Source organism: Bos mutus, chromosome 24 (genome assembly GCF_027580195.1).
Source record: "Bos mutus isolate GX-2022 chromosome 24, NWIPB_WYAK_1.1, whole genome shotgun sequence".
NCBI lineage: Eukaryota > Metazoa > Chordata > Mammalia > Artiodactyla > Bovidae > Bos > Bos mutus.
In genome coordinates this window covers 53692147-53717957 of record NC_091640.1, presented here as the reverse complement: position 1 = coordinate 53717957, position 25811 = coordinate 53692147, and the positions used below count along the sequence as shown (strand labels likewise).

Genomic DNA, 25811 nt, shown 5'->3' with positions numbered 1-25811 from the left:
ATTGATCTCCTTAAAAAGGTATTCTCTTATTTACAATATTACATGAAGTGGATTTTCCTTACAAAATCATAAATCTCAGATACATATTTTCTTTACTTTTTGCAAAAACCTTTTTGCAAAGTTGCACGACTTTGTCAATATACTAAAAACCACTGAATGTCAATATACTAAAACCCACTGAATTGTATAAAATGGTGGATTTTATGTTGAGTGAATCATATAAAAAAACTGAAGGCCTGTAAAGCACTTTATTCTGTTGGCTTTTGACTTTTGTGGAAACGCATTGGCTACCATGTATATCCGGGAGCAAATCCAAAATTAGGTTTTGAAGATAATCTTGGTTCCCCCTAAAGCTCAGGCTCCTCTTTGCGTTACCCAGGAAGTGACTTTCCTTATGGGGAAGCTTAATAGGTTAAGGTTTTAAATTTCAATAGCATGTTCAATAAGATGCTGCTGTTGCTGCTGCTGCTGCTGCTAAGTCGCTTCAGTCGTGTCCAACTCTGTGTGACCCCATAGATGGCAGCCCACCACGCTCCCTCGTCCCTGGGATTCTCCAGGCAAGAACACTGGAGTGGGTTGCCATTTCCTTCTCCAATACATGAAAGTGAAAAGTGAAAGTGAAGTCGCTCAGTCGTGTCCGACTCTTCGCAACCCCATGGACTGCAGCCTACCAGGCTCCTCCGTCCATGGGATGTTCCAGGCAAGAGTACTGGAGTGGGTTGCCATTGCCTTCTCCAGATAATAGAGAGAGCTACTATTTATTCAGAGTTTATGTGCCAACATGACTATAAGCTATACAACTGTTTTGTCTCCTCGCTGCCCTGTGAGTGTAAGCTCTGAAGGATTTTGGTATTTGTGAATGACTATACACAGCACACGGTCTGTACCTGGCAGATAGTAGGCATTCAGTATTTGTTCAATAACTGACTTAGTGAAAGCTGCTTGAGCAGCAGCATCGCACATGCAGTATCTTGTTTGATTTTTGTAAGAATCTTAAGAGCAGTTACTTTATTTACCTCATTTACAGATGAGGAAAGCGACTTTAGAAAAAGAAAGTCTTTGCTTCTCAAATTGGGACATGAATATCTCTTGGGGTATGCAAAACCACAGAATTAAGATGATACGTGGAAGTGTCCTGTTTTCTTTTCTCCATTTTAAAAATTGAAGTAGGTGGGGGTTTATCTATTTTCAAAAAAATTTAGAGGGTAGCAATGAAACAGTATTTGAACGGTACAGGTTAAAGACACGTGATCTGCATCACCGCTTTAGTTTTCCTCTTCTCTAGCATTGTGTGCTTAGTCCCTCAGTTGTGTCCGACTCTGCAACCCCATGGACTGTAGCCCGCCAGGCTCCTCTGTCCACGGGGATTCTCCAGGCAAGAATACTGGAGTGGGTGGCTGTTCCCTTCTCCAGGGGATCTTCCCAACCCAGGGACTGAACCCATGTCTCCACATTGCCTGCAGATTCTTTACCAGCTGAGCTACCACAGAAACCCTTTCTAGGATTAACCACATTAAATCATTGAAAGGTTACACAGTAGTCAGGCCACGCTAGTTTAGTCCTTTTCAGAGTCATCTTCAGTGAGTTGTCCTTTAAATATGTTCTTGGCTTTTATGGAAGGTCACTGGAAAAAGAAAAAGCATTTGAAATCTGTTTAATATCTGTTGTGATGTTAAATGTCTATTTTTTTTCTAGATTTAACACCAGCTTTTGCTTTCCTCTTTAATTGGTATGCTTCCTCCTTTCTGAGTCTGAAATCTACGTCCTTGAATGTTTCTTTTTTTGCCCACACCCCTAGAAAGTTCAGATCCACATCAGATGGTTAAGGCTAGAATCAGTCACTGTTAACCATTTCAAAAGGAAATTTGTTTCTCCTTGTCCTTGATTAAAATTAATTTTTATTGTATATTTGTTTTTTGAAGTTTTAAGAGCCATCTCAGATATTTATTAGAAAGATATAAAAGTTTAAAAAATTTTTAGAAAGTTTTATTTTTGTATTCATCCCAGGGGGGAGAGAATAAACTGTCAACAATTATTTGAGTTATTTGAAAACTTCACAACTTAATATACACATTATTATAAAATACAGTGAACTTTTATTTGTGTGCTAGCCTGTGTACTGAGAAGATATATCGAAGATCAGAAACTGTTAGAATATGTGTTTCTGTCAGTTTAGTTTTATAATATAAGGAACTTTGTTTCACTTATTCCTTTATCGAAAGGGAATATTTCAAATACACGAATAGCTTTAATCTTGTCCGATTTGAAAAAAAGTACTTTAAAGGCAAAAAATAGTAGCAGTCCCTTTTCTGATCTGTTTATACAGTAAGGTTAAAATTTTGCTGTGATTTTCCAGACAACTTTCTATTCAATAATTCACATTTGCGTTTTTAGATTGTTATGTAGCAATACACAGATATATTAACCATGTTTTAGTATTGAACTCACACATGTGCAAGAGTCTCAAAAAGAATGCTAAAATAACCACCACTATAATGACCATTATTGTATCCACCAGTGTTTATGTGGGTATATTTCCTAAAACTACAAATGTTAGATTTTAATCTTTGGCAATATGGTGTTACAAAGAAATCGCTCTGCTTCTGTTATTGTTCAGTTTGGTCATCTTCATATATGCTTAATCCTTACTAGTTACTTGTGTTATTTCATTTTGTTCTTCTTTTTCATTTCCCTTGGTGTACCAGTGTTACTGGTTTCTAAGAACTTATTTATGACTGAGGATGTCATGCAGTACAAATGAAATACCATATTTTATTGCCATCAGTCTATTATAATGTTTTGTATTTATATTAAAATATAATCATGTGTTTAAAAAAATGTTTGCTTTATAACTCCTAGGTTCATGGCAGATTGGTAGTTATTTAGGAAAACTCAGACAACTGGGTGTGAATTAACAGTGACTCTTTTGACAGTCCTCAGGAGAGAATGGTAATAAAATTTACTTTTTTTGTGACAGTTTCTGGGTAAACCAGTTAGTCCAGCTTCTCAGGTTATTTTACATGATACTATTGTAGAATATCTGGGTCAGGAAGAGCCCCTGGAGAAGGAAATGGCAACCCACTCCAGTACTCTTGCCTGGGAAATCCCATGGACAGAGGAGCCTGGTAGCCTACAGTCCATGGGGTTGCAAAGAGTCGGACACGACTGAGCGACTACTTTACTGTTGTAGAATAAAGAATTAATTAGTGAAAAATTCTTTCTTCAGGGCTTTCAGGCCAGTTTAAAAGAGAAAAAATAATAAAATATAAATAAGCTCAACAGAAGAGCAATGCTGCATACTCTTGAAAAATCTCGTTCCGCTCCCCTGGGCAGTAAGCTGTCATTGTCAGACAGTGACATTTTTTAACCAATAGATTAATTTTTTATTGTATCACAAACATAATGAAAAAAAAATTAGTCTTAGCATTGTAGCACCAGTAGTTTTACATGTTTCAGGCTTCCTTCCAGTCTGTGTGGATTCAGGATTTTATAGTTTTTTCCCTCTTATAGTTTTGAATAGTTTAAGCTAGTCTCTGCTTCCTCCAGTCATTCTTTGTAACAGAACCTTACAGGCTCGACTGTGTTTGTTCATATAAATAGTTGCTCTGTGTTTCTTTGTCTACTGATCCCATCTTTGTTCTAATACCAGCAGAGTATATTATTCTTTATTTAAGTACAGAAACGTTAAAACCAAGCAAGGTATTGTTTTGTGGTAGATACTGCCTATAACAAATTAGTGGCAGGAAGAGTTCTTTGTAAGCCATTATGTGTTAAGCGTCTTTTGGACTGAATACTGACTGATACAAGTTGGTTGGCTTCACTTAGGGTCTTAGAATGCTCTTGATGTCATAAATCAGAGGGATCCAAACCTTCTGCACATCACAGAATTACCAAGAGAGTTTTAAAACTATACATTCCTGGGCCTCACACTCTTTAGAGATGGAATCCTAAGTAGTTATTTTGCAGCCTGTTGGCCAAGTTTCCACACCTGTAAATCAAGTTTTAAAAAAAAAAAAAAACATAAAGATAAGAAAATGAAATGCCTGGGAAGTGGTATTGTTAGAGTTTTTTAAGATGAATGTGCCTCTTAAAGGTAAGCACGTATGTTGGAAGAAAAGTGAATGAGAGAAAGGAATGCCCAGCATGCCCAGCGTGTACAGAAGAGCAGTGTGCGTGGGGTGGGATTGGGGGGGCGAGTGCAGACTCATTGAATAGGGCACCCAAATAACATAACTGTAATAATGATCAGATTAATTTCTGATATTCTTTAAGCAGAGGTCACAAACTCAATACCTGTAGGGCTCAGACAGGTATCACATGTGAGCTGAGGCCTTTTGCAAAACGACAGCCCTGGACACCTCTAGTGGCCGCCATTACTAATCAGTCATTGCCTGTTTTGGCCACATCAGTCCATTTCTAGATCTTTGAGTTTTTAAGAGAAGCTAGAATTCTCGATTTTATGTGAATTTTATTTGTGGCTCTTAGCTTCATTGACTCAAGAGACTAAAAACTGGAGCAGAACACCTCTGTGGGTTAGACCTGGTCTCCCTGCCGCCAGCTTGCAGCCTTTGTTTTAGAGCAGTGATGCCCTGGTGTGGTCCCTGGGCCAGCATCGGCATCACCTGGATCCTAATTGGAATGCAAATTCCCAGGCCCGACCTCAGGCCTCCTGAATCATCATTTCTAGGAGGGAGACCGGGTAATCTGTGTTTTCATAAGCCCCCTGGGTAACTCTGATGCATGCTCAAGTTTGAGAAACACTATTTTGGAGTCTGGAAGTTGATAAAGTTTTTATTTGGAGATAGTTAAAGTTCATTGACATCCTGTAGATGATTTATCAAGTACACTTCTAAACTAAAAATACCTAATGTAATATATATTGCTTTTGGATATATTTGACCCTTTCTATTTTTTTGCCCAAATCAGAATGATGTTGTTTAGTCATTAAGTCATGTCCAACTCTTTTCGACCGTATGGATTATAGGCCACCAGATTCCTCTGTCCGTGGGATTTCCCAGGCAAGAATACTGGAGTCGGTTGCTATTTCCTTCTCCAGGTAATCTTGCTGACCCAGGGCTTGGACTCATGTCCCCTGCATTGCAGGCGTGTTCTTTACCGCTGGGCCACCAGGGAAGCCCGAATGAGTCAAATCACATTTTGTTCTTTTTCTTCACCCCCACCCCCAACACCTTATGTTACAGTATTTCCTGTGAATTTAATAGAAATTCTGTGCCACATTTTCATTTCATTAAGAAATAAAAATCTTACATCCTACTTTTTTTTTTTTACTGGTTGATTAAAAGTCCGTAAGTATGTTGCTTGCTTTTCTGAAACTTCAATTTAAAGTTTCTTTTTAAAAAGTAAATGTGTTATAAAATTAAAGATAAAGAATATTTTACTACATTTTCCTCAATTGAGCTTTGTTTGTGGGAATTAGAGCTTTCTAATTACCTTTTTTTAAAATATATATAAAAAAGGGAAGGTTAACCTTTGTGGTTTTATGTAAGCCTGGACCCCTAACAGTTGAGGAGGTAATTTATATTTTAATAGCCAAGAACGCCATTATCTTCCTCCATTCTCAGAATGTAGAAATGATTGCTTTCCTGGTTATTGACCTGAAAGCCCTCCTTCCTCTTGTATAACCCAACCATAAATTTGTTTGCTTAAAAGTTGCTAGGATCTTGTTAATCAAATCAATTATGAATTTTATATAGAGAATTTTTTGACATTTTAAAGAACATGACACTTTTTATTATGAAACTTCACATAAGTCTTACATAATAAAGTGTTTAAAATATACTTCAGAGTATTTAAAATGCTGAGATTGGGAAGTTGGCAATAATCCAAGTTAAAGTAATAGATACTGAATTAATAAGTAATTAATGATATTTATATATAGTATTTATTAATTAAAACACTTATATCCACAGGGTAAACCAGACTTGAATACAACATTGCCAATTAGACAAACAGCATCTATTTTCAAGCAACCAGTAACCAAAGTCACAAATCATCCTAGTAATAAAGTGAAATCCGATCCACAGCGAATGAATGAACAGCCACGTCAGGTAAGGATCTAGTTGGTTCTCCAGTTTTATTTTTCAGAAAATTCTGGTATCTTTACCAGTCATAGTTCAACTTAACTCTGGCTAAAATGGAATATATTTGGAAAGAAAATTGTTTTATATCCTAGGCTATTACATGAATGCTGGAGAATAGCTCTAAGACAATATTTAGATAAAATGTTTTAAGAAAAAATTAAGTTAATTAAAAAAAATAAAAAATTAATTTCATGGACTACCTTTTTATGCTTTTGTGTGAACGTACCTCAGACTTGGTTCTGCTCATCTTAGCTATTTTTTTAAAGATTATCTTTCCAGGGAGAATATTTCCGAAGGGGAAGAAGCATGCAGTTTGTGTTGCTAAGTTTAAAAATATTTTCTATTATTTGAAAACGACTTTTTGTTCTGATTTCTTATTACATGAAAGCAGTCCCTCCCCTTTGGAAAAACAGAAGTAAATAAACTTTGTCAATAGGGTATATTGTCCTGTGACTTCCATTTTTGTATAAATGGCATTTATTTTTCTCTTTCTTTATTGCTTCAAGCTGTATTCCACCAGAATCTTTTCTCAGAAAATAAGTATTACTGAAAGGCCTCCCTGCCGCTTAATAATGCCACACAGCCCGGGGAGGGAGACTTGGCAAAACGCTTAAACTCTCCAAGTAATCTTGCGCACTCACTCCCTAATTGTGGTAAAAAAAGTTCAGGTGCTTGGTGAAATTTTAGTAGCAATTGGGGTGAGGGAGTGGAGGGAGAAACCTCGGTGCATTTTTTTCCTCTCCTTTCTCTTCCTCCTCCCACTTACGGATTAGAAACGCTGATTTACCTACGACCATTATCTTTGACTCTCGTATTCCCCTTTTGGATGTCTCACTCCACCTTTTCATTTGAATTTTGTTTTTCACTAGTCCCTCGAGTGTCTCATCCGCAGACTTCATAAAGGACTGGGCCAAAACTTTCAGACAGTTGGTCTAGAAGAAGCTACCTAAAGAAATGCAGTTCCCACATCCTCTGTAGTGTTTTTTCCTCTTCAGGTGAGCCAGGAAAACAGAAGATATTTGGAGCCACATTGGATCAGCATCTTGCTATAGATGTCTCAAGATTTGAAGTTCTAGACTTGCTTTACTGTTGGTCCCCAAGAGATTCAACAGGGGCCATGTAAGTGTATCACATCCAATATAAAAGATGCATACCTGCATGTGCCTTTAGGTTCTTGTCACCACTCAGGTTTCCTGTGGGCCATTCAGCTTCCTATGCCAGGCTTTCCCTTCTGTTTTACTCCTGCACCCACTGTTAGTCACCAGCCATGGGCAGTTGAGTGTATTCATTCCAACAGGGAAGGAAGGCGGCCATTCCGAACTTGGCCCACCTTGACAGAGCCATTCCCTGATTGTGTTCTTTCTTAGGTACTGTCTAAAGTCTTGAACATCTCGTCCTTTGGCTTTTTGGTGATTTTAAAATTGTTTCTTTGTAAAGATTTTTTTGTTAATTGAAAACTCCACGAGTATGTAATTGGGTAAGACAGTTTGCTTCAAAAAGCCACAAAGATAAAGTGGAATAATGCGTAATGTTAGTTCCATATCGAAAACTTGAGTTGTCTCATTGAGAACAGATAGCATTTAGTAAATTCTAACCCCCTTTGCCCTTGTCAAATCATTCTCAGTAGTCTCTGAACAAATATTTTGGTTAAGGACAAACCAAATAGCAAATTATGGTCATTTTAACAGGAGTTTGTTTTCTGCACCTAAGTTCAGTCACAGATTTTAAAAACTGTACTTATTAGATTCACTGGGTGTTTATCTGGTTATAGAGGTATTGGCAACCTAGATGTTTACAGCTGAAGTAACCAGATTAGTTGCTCCTTACTCTTTGGTACATTGAGGAGTTTTTAAGTTTTCCTTCTTTAATTAAGGTTTATGAGATTATGCTCAAGTGAAAAGATCTGTCAAAAAATCAAATCCCCACCCCCAGCCCCCATACAAAAACACATGTCATTTTTAACCCAGATTTTTGGAGGTTTTATCTTCACTTTAGCGCTTTCATAGAAAGTGTTAAAAATTATTTGGGAGGTTACTTCTTCAGATGCTTGGACTGTTGTTCACATTGTCCTCTCGTCATTTGACAGTTTCTGCTGGATGTTTTTGATTATACTGAGACACTAGTTGTCTCTCCCCCTTCATCTTGAACATAAGCACTGAGGTCATATTTGACTGCTGTCCCCCTCGTAGGATTTCAAAATATCAGACTGTGCCTTGAGTAAAAGTAGGGAAATGGTAAAGAGGCAGCTTTGGTGTTTTCGAAATCGTGATCTTGTCATCCTGACTGTTCCAGTTTAGATGTGGGTCTTTTGGTAAAGGAAGATGCTGATTTTAGTTATATTTTGACATTAATATGGCAAAAGACTGCCGATGAGCTACTATTGTTGAGGAGATAGGCAAAAACACATGGGCAAAAATTCTTCCAGTTTTGCTACCTTTTGCATAGCTTCATCGAACTAGATTAGTAATATGAGTTGCCAGATATTTCATTTGGAGGAGTTACTCTGATCGTAGAGTAAATAAATTAGCCAGTGAGGTGTCTGTTTTTTGAGGTTCCTGTAGATATAAGTGTTTTTTATCTTAGCTGTAAATATTTATTTGGCTGTGCCAGGTCTTAGCTGTGGCATGAGGGATGTGTTCCCTGATCAGGGGTCACACTTGGGCCCGTTGCTTTGGGAGCACAGAGTTAGCCACTGGACCGCCTGGGGAGTCTCTACCTTAACTGTACCACATTGTTTTAGGATATTTAAGCTAGTGGTTTTGTAATTCCTTTTGGAGTCTTGAATTTTGAGACCTAGAATTAGGATTTGATTTTTGGATCTTTTACCCTGAATCAGTTTAAAATGTTTAGTCTACATGTGAAGCAATCATAGAAATTAATAATTCCTGTTTTTTGTAACAAAACTCCTATGCCTGAGTCTATCTATATGGCAGTCTATTTTGAATTCTTTAAAATATGTGAATTATGGATTTCTAATATATTAACTCCTTGAAAATGCCTTCATTTTAAAAGCGCAAATTAGGGCACAACAAAAGTGCATTAAACAGGACTCGGCAGTGATTTCTGCCTGTGATTAATTATAAAGTAAAAATAACTTTCGTAAAACCTGGTCATGATAGTGTAAGTAGCTAGCCAGTTTTATATACACTATAAACATATCTAGCACATGCTTGTCTTTTTATTAGATTAAAAAGAAACCTGGGGTGGGGATGGAGGGAACTCTACCAACTGTAAGACTGTTATTCCAAACAGTAAGATCAGTGAACTGTCCTTATCTGGCCAGATATGTAAATCTCATCCTAAATTCTTTTTAATCCAATTGAATTGTGATTTTGTTGTTAAGGGTGTCTTTCCTAGCATCCTTCTTTCAGTATATGAAGATCTCATATTTCTGTTTCTTATTTCTTTAATGCTGTCATCTTTGACACTTTCTGGTCTCTTGCTTTTTCTCTTTTTTTAATCCACCAATCAAAGAAATTTCGTCTTTGAGCTTCATCTTTTACTTCTTCCTTTTAATTAAACTTGCTGGGCTTTAGGTGTTTCTGATAGTCTTTGAATATAAATTACATTTCTTAAAGAATATTAATTTTTTTTTTACCCAAAAGTAAATATTTAAATCACTGAAGAAGTGGGCTTAAATCTCCCATCTGATCCTAGATTTTTTTCTTTTTATTTTGTTAACTAATTCTTTGTTCAAAGGATATGAAACTTTCCTTTCCTCCCTTCCAGAAATGTCTTTTTTTTTTTTTTAATGTTTTTTTCCCCCAGCTTTATTGAGGTATAGTTGATATGTAACATCATATAAGTTTAAGGTGTAATACGGAGAAGGCAGTGGCACCCCACTCCAGTACTCTTGCCTGGAAAATCCCATGGATGGAGGAGCCTGGTGGGCCGCAGTCCATGGGGTCACTAAGAGTCGGACAAGACTCAGTGACTTCACTTTCACTTTTCACTTTCCTGCATTGGAGAAGGCAATGGCAACCCACTCCAGTGTTCTTGCCTGGAGAATCCCAGGGACGGGGGAGCCTTGTGCGCTGCCATCTGTGGGGTCGCACAGAGTCAGACACGACTGGAGCGACTTAGCAGCAGCAGCAGCAGCAGCAGCAGCATACTTTGCAAAGTGATAACCACAAAAAAAGTTAGTTAATACATCTATCTCCTGATATAATTAACATTGTTTTGTTGTGGTCGTGATAGTGAGAACATTTAAGATCTCTCTTAGCAACTTCCAGGTATAGAGTACAGTGTTGTTAGCTGTAGTCACCAGACGTACTTTAGATCCCCCAGGTTTATTCATCTTCTAACTGGAAGTTTGTACCCTCTGACCAGCATCTCGCCATTCGCTACCCTTCTTCAGCCCCTGGCAACCCACCATTCTGCTCTGTATTTCTATGAGTTTGAGTTTTTGAGATTCCACATATAAATGAGATTATGCAGTTTGTGCTTTCTCCTTTTGCCTTATTTCATTTAGCATTCGATCTCAAGGTTTGTGTACATTATCACAAATGGCAAGATTTCCTTCTTTTAAGGATGATAGTGTTTCAGTGTGTGTCTATATATACATCATTCATTTTTCCATTGATGGACATTTAGTTTGTTTCCGTGTCTTGGTTACTGTGAATAAAGTTGCAGTGGATATGGGGGGTGCAGTAGGTCTCTGAGATACTGGTTTCATTTCCTTTGGATACATACCTGGGGTGGGATTGCTGGATTGTATGGTGGTTCAGTTTTTGATTTCTTGAGGAATCTTCATGATGTTTTCCATCATGGCTACACCAGTTTACCTTCTCACCAGCAGTGCCTGAGGGTTCCCTTTTCTCTTCATCCTTGTCAGTGCTTAGAGCTCATCTTTCTGATAATAATCAAAAGGGACTGTTTTTAATTGTTAGAAGAAACTTTCTAGATGAAAGATAAATTTTAAAGCCATGCATTTTTAAAGACATTCTATTTTAAAATTCGTAAGATACTTTAGTATTCATTTATTTTGACCCTGAGAATGTCTTCAGTCTTGCCAAAGAGAAGTTCAGTGCTCTGCAGAATGTCTGCTCCTCCTTCATGGTCTTTTTTTTTTTTCCTCTCTGAAAATGTTTAGTATGCGTATGATTTTAAAAAAATTCACTGACATGTGTTTGTAGGCCTTTTTTAATTCACTGAGCAGTTAGTAGGCGATAGAGGGGAATGTTTACCCTTTGCATAGAAAATGTTCTTGTCATTTTTTCCTCTCTTCTGCTGAATCCCTTATCTTTTCATTCTCTCTTTGTATAAGTTGTGTATTAGCCATCTTAGAATTTTCATACTTCTACTTTTGTATTTTCTCTCTTATTATGATTGTTGTTTTACTTTCCAGAATGTTTCTTGATTTTAACTTTTTATCATTTTTTTTTATTTTGGTGATGTTTTTTTTAATTTCCAGCAGCAGGTTTGTACATAAAGTTTTGCTATTCTTATTTTATAGCTACAACCTCTACTCTTGCCTCTCTGAATCCATTAATTATAAAGATATTTTTGTTTGGTGTTTGGTTGTCCTCTGTTCCCTGCATTGACTAGTCTCTTATTGTTGTTAATTTCAGTTTCTGTCTGTCTTGTTGACTGTTATGGATGTTGCTTCCATGAATATTCTAGTACGTGTTTTTGATTTGGGATTTATACCAGAGTAGAGGTTTCGGGTCATAAGCGTATGCGTACGCTCAGCTTTATTAAATGCTACCGTCTGGTTTTCCAGAGTGGTTATACAGAGTTCCCACCTTCTGCCCGCAGTGGCACTTGCTTCCAGTTCTTGTTAGCGCTTGATATGATCAGTCTTTAAATTTTGAACATTCTGATATGTGTTCAGGGATCCTTTCAGTTTTAACTTGCATTTCCTTGATATTAATGATATTGTGCACTCTGTATGTCTGTTGGCTGTATAGATATCCTTTCTTTTGAAGCGTCTACTCAAGTCTTTTACACATTGTTGTGTTAATGGTGTTTTTCTTTTCTTCATTGACTTGTGGGAGTTCTTTGCGTATTCTGAGTATCAGTATTTTGTCAGATCTGTCACACGTATCTTCTTCCAATTTTCGGCTTAACCTTTTCCACTTCCCTTATAGTGTTTTTTCAGTAAGTATAAGTTCATGATTTTAAGAGACTTGGGAGGTGGGCTAGAGACTGGGTGAGTGTGGCAGTGGGGGCTTCTAAGTTGCTGGTGATGTTGTTTCTTGATCTGTGTGGTCATTACATGAGTGTGTTTACTTTGTGAAACTTCAGTGAACTGTAAACTTATTTTTTTTTTTTTTTACATTTTTCTATATGTAATACTTCAAGTTATAAGAAGTAAAGAATATACTTCATCAGTCTGTTCCTTTTATTTCTGTGACATGTTTAAGAAATTTTTGCCTACTTAAGGTTAGCCACATATCCCTCATACCATCTTCTGAAAGCTTTGTTTTACTTTTCCATTTGGGTCTTTAATCCATCTGGAATTGACTTCTGTATATGATGCGAGGTGGACTGACTTTCCTCCTGCATGGATATCCAGTTGACATTTACTGAAAGACCGTTCTTTTCCCACTGCGTTGTGCTGTCACCTCTGTGGTGTATGAAGCGTGTAAGTGAACGTCTGTCTGTGGTCCATGCTGTTCCTTTGGTCTGTTTGTACACGTGAATTTGTTTCTACACTCTGTTCTGTTTCACTGGTCTGTTTGTTTTGTTGAACTTGACATCTAATAGTCTAAGTTTTCTAGCTTTGTTATTCTTCATTTGAGATTATCTTGGTTAGTCTTGGCTATTGTCATTTCCACGTACATTTTAGACTCAGCTCATCTGCTGCTGCTCCTAAGTCACTTCAGTTGTGGTCAACTCTGTGCCGACCCCATAGATGGCAGCCCACCAGGCTCCCCCATCCCTGGGATTCTCCAGGCAAGAACACTGGAGCGGGTTGCCATTTCCTTCTCCAATGCAGGAAAGTGAAAAGTGAAAGTGAAGCTGCTCAGTCGTGTCCGACTCTTCGCGACCCCATAGATGGCAGCCCACCAGGCTCCTCCATCCATGGGATTTCCCAGGCAAGAGTACTGGCATGGGTTGCCATTGCCTTCTCCGTCAGCTTGTGTAGTCTTCTTTAAAACCTGCCAGGATTTAAATCTATAGACCAATTTGGGGGTGAATTAGCATTTTTGCAATATTAAGTCTTATAATTAACTAACCTCATATGGATTAACATTTTATAGTTTTCAGTCTAGAGATCTGTTACATCTTTTATTTGTTGATATTTGTTGTTTTTTGATGCTATTCTGATTACATTAAAATTTTTTCTAGTTTGTTGTTAATACGTGGAAATAAGCTAAATTTTATATAATGTGTGTTCAGTTATCTTCCTAAATTAACTTATTAAATAATCAGTGAGTCTCTCCAGCCTTATTCATGAACAAGCAAACATATCATCTACACACAAGAGTTTTATTTCTTCCTTGCCAATCCTTAAACATATGATTTTTTTTTTCCTTGTCTCTTTTCACTGGCTTGAAATGGCAGTATAATCTTGATAAAAGTGATAGCAGATATCTTCATTGGTTATTGTAATATCAGGGAATATTTTGAATGATTCTCCATTACATATGCTTGTTATAGCTTTTTTTTTTTTTGTAAATATCCTCAAATTAAGCAAATTCACTTTAGTTTACTAAGAATGTTTTTCATGAATGTATATTGAATTTTATCAAATTATTTTCTCTACCTAGCTAAATGATAAAATGTCCTTTATTCTGTTAACATAGTGAATTATAGTGATTGCTTGATGTGAGAAATTGCAGTGCTTGATTTTTTGATTGGAGAACATACCTTGAATTCCTGGATTAATAAGCTCAGTGTAGTCATGATGTGTTATCACTGTTTAGATTTACTGTTATTTTGTTTAGGATTTTTTGCATTTATAGTCACAAGATTGACTTGCATTTTTCCTTTCTCACAATTTTCTTCTCAAGCTTTAGTATCAAGGTTTTATTGGCCTTGTAGAATAAGCTGGGAGGTGACCTCTCTCAGTATTCTCCGGAAGAGTTTGTGTAAGGTTGCTACTTTTCTTTAAATGTTTGGAAGACTTAATTGTGAAGTCATCTCAGCCTAATTTCTTGTTGTTTTTAAATGGGGAGGCTTGAAATTGCAGATTCAATATATTTAATCAGTACATGGGTGAATAGTCATTGTTTCTATTTCTTATAACGATTTTGAGAATGTGTTTTTCTAGGAACTTGTGCATTCCATAATTTTCAAATTAATGGTATACGTTGTTCACCATTATTCAAAGTATTCAAATGGTGTTATATTTTCTAGTAATGTTTTTCAGTTTTGTAGTATCTGTTGTATCATCTTTTCTCTGATGTTGGTAGTATCTAGATGAAAGGTGGAATGAAGTATTGGGGGGAGCTTTCTTAGCAAGTTTTGAACTCAGTCTATACCTGCCTATTTCCCCATAGCAAGCCAAATTAACTTATTAAGATACTGTTTATTTTATAGAAGCTAGTTACACAATAGGTTAAGCTTTGTCTTATTTCCCATTTATTGCCTTAAAGTAATTTTCTAGTAATATTGAGACTTCTGTTTTCTCATTCTATATTTGCTTGCTATTTCTTCATTCTTCATTGTCATTGTCAGTTTTTTGAGTCCCTTTATCTTTAGAGATTTTTTTTTTTTTGCATAAAACATGCAGTTGATTTTTTTTCTATCTGATCCAATGGTTTTTTCTTTTTTATAGCCGAGTTGATCATTACATTTATTTATTTTATAGATATGTTTGGTCTTGATTCTATCGTTATGTTTATATACTGTTTTTTGTATTTTATTGTCATTTTCTGGTATCAATATTTTTGTTTTCAGGTCTGAGCTTTCCATTTAAATTCTTCTGATAATTTTGAGGATTGGTAACCTGATTTTAGTTCTAGTGGTTGTTCAATGTCATGCTTTAAATAATATGTATATACTTTTATTTCTTGATTTATTGATATTTAAAAGGAAATAGAATCTATTAATGCCCCACTATAAAATGAGGAATTAATTTGTACTATTGAAATTAGTTTCAGGAAAGCTCTTCTGAAGGGCATCTTTTCCGATAAACAGCTGATGATAGCTCCTTATCTATCAGGGACCAAAGTTCTTGTTGTTGAATGGGGTTTTGAAATCATTAATTCATTTATTCAACAGCATATATTGTTGCTTCTCTTACGATGCTGTGCGTGTGAGTGCTCAGTCGTGCAGTCGTGTCCGACTCTTTGCAGCCCCATGGACTGTAGTCCACCAGACTCCTCTGTCCATAGACTTTTCCAGGCAAGAATACTGGAGCGGATTACCGTTTCCTCCTCCAGGGGATAGGGATCAACCCTGTGTCTCTTGCATCTCCAGCACTGGCAGGCAGATACAAACATGTAATTCAGTCATGGATCCTATCCTTATAAAACTTCTAATCTAAGAAGGAAGACAAACACTGAGCAGATAATCTGAGCTGTGTGGAATGTGACACAGAAGAAATAAAGGAGCATACCTGTGTCCTCATATGAACTCTTATGTATTAATAAGATTATTGTTACAACTTTTCCTGTGGGAGTGGCACATGAAGAGCTTAGGGGCCTTATGAACGAGTATTCTGGTTCCATGGGCATCTTAGCACAGTAGTCCCCTTTCGGGTATATTACCTGCCCACTTTGTGTAAGTTGTGTTCATGACAAAGTTGAGATGAGCAGCTGCAGCAGACAGCTACTGCACCTCCATCCTCTTCACCTCGTTTTTGCCTTTTGCTTCCTCCTTCCATCTTCTCTTAGCCCAAATTGTTATCGTTTGCCTTAGCAAGAGATCTCACTATAGTTTGTACAGCCACGTGAATCAAGGTTTTCCTTGATTTACGTAATAATTTTCTTGTCATTATCTGGCCTTTTCTTCCTAGGTTACTCCCCTAAAATAAGAGGGTAGCTCATGTTTGCCTTTTGATGTTTGCAAGCCATGGTATTTAAGTTAAGCTGTTTTTGCTGACCCAAACTAGATGACTTGGATATCATACAGGGTTGGTTTGAAATACAGCGGTTTATAAACTGGACAGCAAATTCCTTCTGGGCAGGAAGCATCATTCTTCTGTGCAGCTCTAACCCCGTGTCTTGCATTTTTAGCTTCTCATGAGTCACTGAATATAAAGTGAACATTTTTGGGGTTTTGCTTTAGTCCGCAAATACATGACAAGATCCTTTGTTCTTTGATCAGATTTAGCAAGAGCCTTAGAAAAGTGAATAAGATATTCATTGAAATTATGAAATCCTAACATGAGAAAATACTCCGGGCAATTCAATAAAATGCATATGTTTTCAAAGAACTTCCTCCCTTTTTATCAGTATTTATTTTCTGAGGTATCAGTTCAGTCGCTCAGTTGTGTCCGACTCTGCGACCTCATGAATCGCAGCACACCAGGCCTTCAGGAGTTCACTCAGACTCAGTCCATCGAGTCAGTGATGCCATCCAGCCATCTCATCCTCTGTCGTCCCCTTCTCCTCCTGCCCCCAATCCCTCCCAGCATCAGAGTCTTTTCCAATGAGTTGATTCTTCACATCAGGTGGCCAAAGTACTGGAGTTTCAGCTTTAGCATCAGTCCTTCCAAAGAACACCCAGGACTGGTCTCCTTCAGAATGGACTGGTTGGATCTCCTTGCAGTCCAAGGGACTCTCAAGAGTCTTCTCCAACACCACAGTTCAAAAGCATCAATTCTTCGGCACTGAGCTTTCTTCACACTCCAACTCTCACCTCCATACATGACCACTGGAAAAACCATAGCCTTGACTAGACGGACCTTTGTTGGCAAAATAATGTCTCTGCTTTTGAATATGCTATCTGGGTTGGTCATAACTTTTCCTTCCAAGGAGTAAGCGTCTTTTAATTTCATGGCCGCAGTCACCATCTGCAGTGATTTTGGAGCCACCAAAAATAAAGTCTGACACTGTTTCCACTGTTTCCCCATCTATTTCCCATGAAGTGATGGGACCAGATGCCATGATCTTTGTTTTCTGAATGTTGAGCTTTAAGCCAACTTTTTCACTCTCCTTTTTCACCTTCACCAAGAGGCTTTTGAGTTCCTCTTCACTTTCTGCCATAAGGGTGGTGTCATCTGCATATCTGAGGTTATTGATATTTCTCCTGGATCTTGATTCCAGCTTGTGCTTCTTCCAGCCCAGCGTTTCTCATGATGTACTCTGAGTATAAGTTAAATAAGCAGGGTGACAATATATAGCCTGGACATACTCCTTTTCCTATTTGGAACCAGTCTGTTGTTCCATGTCCAGTTCTAACTGTTGCTTCCTGACCTGCATACAGGTTTCTCAAGAGGCAGGTCAGGTGGTCTGGTATTCCCATCTCTTTCAGAATTTTCCACAGTTTATTGTGATCCACACAGTCAAAGACTTTGGCATAGTCAATAAAGCAGAAATAGATGTTTTTCTGGAACTCTCTTGCTTTTTCCATGATCCAGCAGATGTTGGCAATTTGATCTCTGGTTTCTCTGCCTTTTCTAAAACCAGCTTGAACATCTGGAAGTTCACGGTTCACGTATTGCTGAAGCCTGGGTTGGAGAATTTTGAGCATTACTTTACTAGCATGTGAGATGAGTGCAATTGTGTGATAGTTTGAGCATTCTTTGGCATTGCCTTTCTTTGGGATTGGAATGAAAACTGACCTTTTCCAGTCCTGTGGCCACTGCTGAGTTTTCCAAATTTGCTGGCATATTGAGTGCAGCACTTTCACAGCATCGTCTTTTAGGATTTGAAGTAGCTCCACTGGAATTCCATCACCTCCACTAGCTTTGTTTGTAGTGATGCTTTCTAAGGCCCACTTGACTTCACATTCCAGGATGTCTGGCTCTAGGTGACTGATCACACCATCATGATTATCTTGGTCGTGAAGATCTTTTTTGTACAGTTCTTCTGTGTATTCTTGCCACCTCTTCTTAATATCTTCTGCTTCTGTTAGGTCCATACCATTTCTGTCCTTTATCGAGCCCATCTTTGCATGAAGTGTTCCCTTGGTATCTCTAATTTTCTTGAAGAGATCTCTAGTCTTTCCCATTCTGTTGTTTTCCTCTATTTCTTTGCACTGATCACTGAGGAAGGCTTTCTTATCTCTCCTTGCAATTCTTTGGAACTCTGCATTCAGATGCTTATATCTTTCCTTTTCTCCTTTGCTTTTCGCTTCTCTTCTTTTCACAGCTATTTGTAAGTGCTCTGCAGATAGCCATTTTGCTTTTTTGCATTTCTTTTCCATGGGTATGGTCTTGATCCCTGTCTCCTGTACGGTGTCACGAACCTCCATCCATAGTTCATCAGGCACTCTATCAGATCTAGTCCCTTAAATCTATTTCTCACTTCCAGTGTATAATCATAAGGGATTTGATTTAGGTCATACTGGAATAATCTAGTGGTTTTCCCCACTTTCTTCAATTTATGTCTGAATTTGACAGTAAGGAGTTCATGATCTGAGCCATGGTCAGCTCCTGGTCTTGTTTTTGCTGACTGTATAGAGCTTCTCCATCTTTGGCTGCAAAGAATACAATCAATCTGGTTTCAGTGTTGACCATCTGGTGATATCCATGTGTAGAGTTTTCTCTTGTGTTGTTGGAAGAGGGTGTTTGCTATGACCAGTGCGTTCTCTTGGCAAAACTCTATTAGCCTTTGCCCTGCTTCATTCTGTATTCCAAGGCCAAATTTGCCTGTTACTCCAGGTGTTTCTTGACTTCCTACTTTTGCATTCCAGTCCCCTATAATGAAAAGGACATCTTTTTTGGGTGTTAGTTCTAAAAGGTCTTGTAGGTCTTCATAGAACCGTTCAACTTCAGCTTCTTCAGCGTTACTGGTTGGGGCATAGACTTGGATTTCTGTAATATTGAATGGTTTGCCTTGGAAACGAACAGAGATCATTCTGTCGTTTTTGAGATTGCATCCAAGTACTGCATTTCGGACTCTTTTGTTGACCATGATGGCTACTCCATTTCTTCTAAGGGATTCCTGCCTCCAGTAGTAGATATAATGGTCATCTGAGTTAAATTCACCCATTCCAGTCCATTTCAGTTCGCTGATTCCTAGAATGCCGACATTCACTCTTGCCATCTCTTGTTTGACCACTTCCAATTTGCCTTGATTCATGGACCTGACATTCCAGGTTCCTATGCAATATTGCTCTTTACAGCATCAGACCTTGCTTCTATCACCAGTCACATCCACAGCTGGGTATGGTTTTTGCTTTGGCTCCATCCCTTCATTCTTTCTGGAGTTATTTCTCCACTGATCTCCAGTAGCATATTGGGTATCTACTGACCTGGGGAGTTCCTCTTTCAGTATCCTATCATTTTGCCTTTTCATACTGTTCATGGGGTTCTCAAGGCAAGAATACTGAAGTGGTTTGCCATTCCCTTCTCCAGTGGACCACATTCTGTCAGAACTCTCCACCATGACCCGCCCGTCTTGGGTGGCCCCACGGGCATGGCTTAGTTTCATTGAGTTAGACAAGGATGTGGTCCGTGCAATTAGATTGACTAGTTTTCTGTGAGTATGGTTTCAGTGTGTCTCCCATGGACGGAGGACCCTGGTAGGCTGCAGTCCATGGGGTCGCTAGAGTTGGACACGACTGCGTGACTTCACTTTTCACTTTTCACTTTCATGCATTGGAGAAGGAAATGGCAACCCACTCCAGTGTTCTTGCCTGGAGAATCCCAGGGACGGGGAAGCCTGGTGGGCTGCCGTCGATGGGGTCACACAGAGTTGGACATGACTGAAGCGACTTAGCAGCAGCAGCAGCCCTCTGATGCCCTCTCGCAACACCTACTGTCTTACTTGGGTTTCTCTTCCCTTGGACATGGGGCATCTCTTCAGGGCTTCTCCAGCAAAGCGCAGCTGCTGGTCCTTACCTTGGACAAAGGGTATCTCCTCACCACTGCCCCTCCTGACCTTGATCATGGAGTAGCTCCTCAGCCCTCCTGTGCCTGCACAGCCACCGCTCCTTGGACGTGGGGTCGCTCCTCTCAGCCGCCGCCCCTGACCTCGAGCGTGGGGTAGCTCTTCCCAGGCCCATACTTAGCCATAAATTCATCCCCCAAAATTTGAGTGTCTCGCATCATGCTCTTGACAGAGATGAAGACTGTGCAAGTTAAAATTCATGTAATGATTAGATTCTAAAGGTAACTTTTGTTTCCTCTTTACAAAGTATTAACACTTCTGTCTTCAAGTACTTTAAAAGGTTTATTACATCTTACACATTTTAAGTATCTTCTTTCAACAGAAGAAAATGCCTACAGTCCCATTTCTTTGACAGTTACTATCAGGAGTATTAATTTGTTGCTTAACAGTGATAGAAAATACAGAAACATGCAGAAAACCATCATAAAAGGCAAACGTCCATAAGTTTTCTGACAGCAGGCGATGGCAGCAGGGAAGTAAGGCAGAAGAGGGTTGAATCAGGAATTGGGTTTGTTAATTAGAAGGTTACTGTGACCTTGGGCAGGTCAGTTAACATAATATTAGGAGTAGAATCCAGGTTAGAAGGAAGGAATGGAAGATGAGGAAATAAGAAAGTTTCTCCCTTAGTGGAAGGAAGAAGACAGGTGGTTTGAAGGAGATGTAATAAAATAAGGGCTTCCCAGGTGACTCCGTGGTAAAGAATCCACCTACCAATGTAAGAGACATGGGTTCTCTCCCTGGGTCAGCAAGATCCCCTGGAGAAGGACATGGCAACCCACTCCAGTATTCTTGCCTGGAGAATCCCTTGGAGAGAGAAGCCTGGCGGGCTGCAGTCCATGGGGTTGCAAAAAGAGTTGAACATGACTTAGTGACCAAGCAAAAACAGTAAGTTAAATAAGGACACTTTCTCTGTTAGCCGTGTTCCAGTGTATCTGCCCCATCAGGGGAAGAAGCCCGAGGAGAGGAAGGAGTAAACTGGGACGTGTGAGAGAAGGATTTGGGCATATCTATGGGCAGGATCAGAAGGAGGCGTCAGGTGTAGAGAAGGCCTCAGAAAGAGAAGGATCCAGGAGACAGGAGGGAAGTGACGGAAGGGTGAAGTGGTCCAGGGGTGGTCTCCAGGGCAGAGCGGTTTGACTCGTTAGCAATTTTAGATGAATTTAGTTTCATTATTGAAATCTCGGTGTGTTTCTTTCAAAAGGTAGCAGTCATGTTTTAAGACAAGGTATGAAACGTATATGAAGATCTGAGTTTTAAGTTTTCATCTGGCTCAGTTTGGCAAGATGCTGTTTCCCTGGACTTTTAATTTGGAATTGTCTGGGCCCTATGGATAGCTACATACTAAGAATTTACGAAAGTTAAAATGGTAAAAATCAGCTCATGGTTCTGTTCTGTTGTTGTACCTATACTTGAGCATCTGAAGTCATTCCGAATGGAGCTATGTTGTTCTTAGTCATCAGTGATGTCTTTGCACACACGTGTATTCTCCGATCCTGTGGTTATAACAGGGAACTGCCTCTAAAATCTGTACACACAGATGCTTTTCACCTTACAGGTTGAGATATAAAATATCATGTTTCGGTCGTTTGGAACTCCACATCTTCCAGTAGAAATGATCATTATAAGTGGTTCTAGGGTCCCAGACCAGCCCATAAAAGACCATTAAGTCTAAAGTGAAAGTGAAAGCGTTAGTCTCTCAGCCAGGTCCGACTCTTTGCGACCCCAGGCTCCTCTGCCCGTGGGATTTTCCATGCAAGAATAGTGGAGTGGATAGCCACTCCCCTCTCCAGGGGATCATCCCTGATGATCCAGGGATCGAACCTGCATTTCCTGAGTGTGTCTGAATTATTGCAAAAAATAACTACTGCTTATAGCCATCTTTTTATCAGGAAGCGTGTTCAATTTCAGCTCTTTCGGTAAGAAGTGTTTCTCCCACTTCTGCTTTATCTTGCTTACCCCCTGGCTGTCTGGCAGTGACAGAAGGGGCTCACAGCCCCAGGCCACTTAGTTCGGTTGTGATAAGGCCCAGGAGTCAAGAGCTGGGGCAGAGACTCCGGAAGTGGAGGCAGGAGCTGGCCGGGGTGATTTGTGTACCAAGGGCGGCGTCTCCTTTCTGTTTGAGCTGTGAGATCTGGGCCCCTGCCACTGCAGACCTTCTGTTCTCCCGTTCCCTTTCTCTTTCTCTGGACCCCTGGTTCTCAGCCAAACCTGATTTTATCCTCCCTGTCCCAACCACAAATACCCTGGGGAAATTTGGCAGCATCCAGAGACACTTTTTGTTGTCACAACTGGGACAGTGCTACTGGTATCTGGTGGGCATAGACCCCAGATGTCGCTAAACATCGAGAACCCAGAATTATCCAACCCTATGTCAGTAATGCCAAGATTGAGAAACTCCACTCTAGGCCACTGCCGCTGGCTTGAGGTTTTGTTTTCCCCCTTTTTGCTTCACTGCAGAACAGAAATGTAGTTTGTTTCCAGGTTTTCTCTGACCTTCTGTTCTTGAAACAAGCTCAGAGCCCTTTTGAAGTTTTTCTATTTTTCTAAGGGCTCTGCTCTCATCACAACATGGAAGTAGACGGGGTAAAAATAACAAGGAAATTACAGTTTCAGGAAAAGCTTCCATGTTATCCACTGGCCTTTAAATAGAACAAACTTCCCATCCGTCTTTAGATTCCGTCCTTCCCCATTGTGGTCTCGTCCTTCTCGTCATTCGTCGGGTTTCCCCTCTTCCTGCCGTACAGCTGAACTGCTGAGTCACTGGCAGGCGGCCTCTCCGCTGTCCAGATGAGGAGCCACAGTGGGGAGGAGAAATCCTTGGGCTGCTTTGACGAGAAGGGAGGGAAAGGTTCATTTGTTATTGCGTAGATCTGGCCAGAGCGACTTTCTGTTGTCCTGCTTCTTTTAAGGAAGTCACAGAATGAGATTACACCCCGACATTTCCCTAGGTACCCTCCGCAGCACAGGGGTCTCCAGTCTCTGCTGGTCTTGCCTCCTTCCCAGCCTGCTCAGTACTACCACCTCTTCTGGCTTCATGGACTCGTGGCCCAAGCACTCACTTCCTAGGGCTCCGTGCCTGCTCAGGGGCTCTGCTGTCATCGTGAAACGATCATCAGGGTTTCTGAACAAGAACCTCCTGATTCCATTTTGTACAGAGCCCTGCAACCTGTGTAGCTGCTCCTACTTAATAGCGTTCTCCTAGCTAGCCTTAGGCCTGGAGGGAGGCAGAGGGGCTTGCATGAGAAAAGGAAAGGGAAGGGTTTTAAGATACTTAGAGTATCAAGAAAGCACCCCCACTGAAACTCGGCCAGAGGAGCAGATGGAACAAAGGCCATGCCTCAGTCTTCATTTGTGGATACGTGCCTTTCAGAGCCAACTCCTTTGCTCTGTTTATATGTATTAATTTTAATGCATAGTAGGTGCTATGACGTGATCAGCAGTGTACTAGATGCCATGGGCAAAAACCAAGTAGTAAACTGCTGTTTGCTGTCTAATGGTTATCTTCAAGTATTGATAAAACCTCCTCCTGTCCATAACCATTGAGATTGCTTTTATCATTCCATTCCCTAGGGCAGGAAGCCAGAGCATATTGTGATAGTTGTCTGAGTTTATAAAGCTAGTGAGTGACATAGCATGGATTTGAATCAGGGTCAGTCTGACTCTGAAGGCCAATCCCAGTTCACTCAGCTTCTCAGAAGTTCAGTCTTCTGCCCTCCAGGCTGGCTCTGAACTTGAGGTCGTGAGCATACGTGGCAAGTCAGTTTCTTTTCATTGGTGATTTTTTTTTTTAAAAAACACTACACAGTACTTTTCAAATGAAATCTAATGGTGGATGAAAATGTATGTTTGATCTAGATGCTTTTCCATGTGTTTATGAGAAATCAATATTTGCATAAAAGTAACCTTATACAGTATTATAGAAAAAACTCAAGCCTTCCATTCTATATGCTTCATAAAGCACTCCATCTCTACTGTTTCTTGAAACGTCTGCTGACACTCCATTGTTATTGTGACTTCTCAGAAAGTGCTTTCTTGGAGTAGAAATCTCGCTCTTTAATTTCTATCCACCAAATAAACAAAACGGGGTGTTCAAATGTCATTGATATTCGCAATTAATTCCGAGAAAGCTAATTTGTAGAAGATGTGTTTTATACCAGTTCTTCAGTTTTCATCATGTGAGCTTCTCCTACGTCTCTTTTGAGATTGTTGTAAAAGTCTATGCCAGCTTTAGCCTAAATAACATCACACAGATGGCTTCTTAATTCTGCTTGAGGAGGAGCGTGGCCTCGGCACGGATCGCCTACAGTGCACAGTTAACACAGCATCACTTCGTAGGTAAATGGATTAAAAGCAGCCTGATAATTTTCTCAGCAATTACTGGTCTTTCGTCTGCCTTTGATTTCATGACTAGAAGGGTCTCGGGCTTGTTAAACACAGAGCCATGCATGTAAATACTCTTCTAGAGCTTTCATTTATTGAGATGAGGACTGTCTAATCACTGACTTGGGTTTTAATTCCAGCTGCACCCCTGGTCATGCGCCTTTGATGAGTTACTGCGAGGCGGTGCTGATAATGTCTTCTTCAAAACACTGTAGGAAAGACTAACCGAATTCTGTATGTGAAGCCCTGAGCACAGTGCCAGGCTGGAGGGAAGGGCTCGATGGGTAAGCGGGAGGTGTCGTCCTCCTCCTCTTATTCCGCCAGGGGAACGCGCCTGGGCACAAACAGATCTTCGGGCGAGCCCTGTCTCTGCTCACCCCTAAACAGTTCGGTATACTCTTAAATATGCTTTGACATATCCTCCTGCAACGAAAAACAGAAAAGCAAGTATCTTCCTCCAGTCCTCTGCTAGAAGAGGATAGTGTGATATGTTCTTTAATCGTCTAGCATGCTGCATGCTGAATCGCTTCAGTTGTGTCCGACTCTGTGAGACCCCATGGACAGCAGCCCACCAGGCTCCTCTGTCCAAGGGATTCTCTAGGCAAGAATACTGGAGTGGGTTGCTATTGCCTTCTCCGTCTAGCAGAATCGGGAATAACTCGGAGATCTCGGTGATGGGGTACACAGCCTCGTGTGTGCACTGCCATGCTCTCAGCACAGACCAGACCAGCCTTTCTCAGCCCAAGATCCCCCGCGTCCCTCAGAGTTACCTAAGACACTTGTAGAATAACATAAAACCAGCTCTCTAACCCAAGACCTACTGAACAGAATCTTTAGGGCTGAGGTCTCAGAACATGCCTGTACAATAAGCCACCCTGGTTATTCTTATCTGTAAAAATCATCTAGAAAGACTGACCCACACTCTCTGTCTCACCTCCTTGCCTTTGCTTAAGCTGTTTCCTTGGCTTGGAGAAGTCTTTCCTCTTCTATAGAATTCTTAACACATTTTTTCAGAGTTGCCTCTTCCTAAAAGCCTTTCCAGATTCTCCCAAATTGAAGTTAATATTGTATCTTCATTATTGCGGTTAACACGTCTCCCTTCTAGAGTTTTTCTAGAAAACAGTTTCACCAAACAGTAAGCAGCTAGTGGGCAGTGATTGCCGGCTATCCTAATAACCATCCCCAGCAAAATGCTTTGTATCTAATGGGCACTAAAAGAGCATCTGCTGAATTTGGATCGATTCTCTACTTACTTTTTCTCGGTGAACCATTCTGTTCTGACATCCTCCCAAGAGCACAGGTTCCTTCAGAGTATGTATTATTAAGCTCAGGGTGGTGGAAGATGGTCTGAATAAACACGATCAGCCTAGACAGGGGCGTG

The 25811-nt window shown here is 39.8% G+C and overlaps 1 protein-coding gene across 1 annotated transcript in view; it reads left to right on the top strand.

The window, feature by feature from the left end:
• Nucleotides 1-25811, top strand: part of MBD2 (methyl-CpG binding domain protein 2) — a 67984-nt gene that overhangs the window by 28392 nt on the left and 13781 nt on the right. The window contains exon 3 of the mRNA XM_014479427.2: nt 5931-6068. Coding sequence (XP_014334913.2) covers nt 5931-6068 — 138 coding nt within the window. The remainder of the gene's footprint in view (nt 1-5930; nt 6069-25811) is intronic.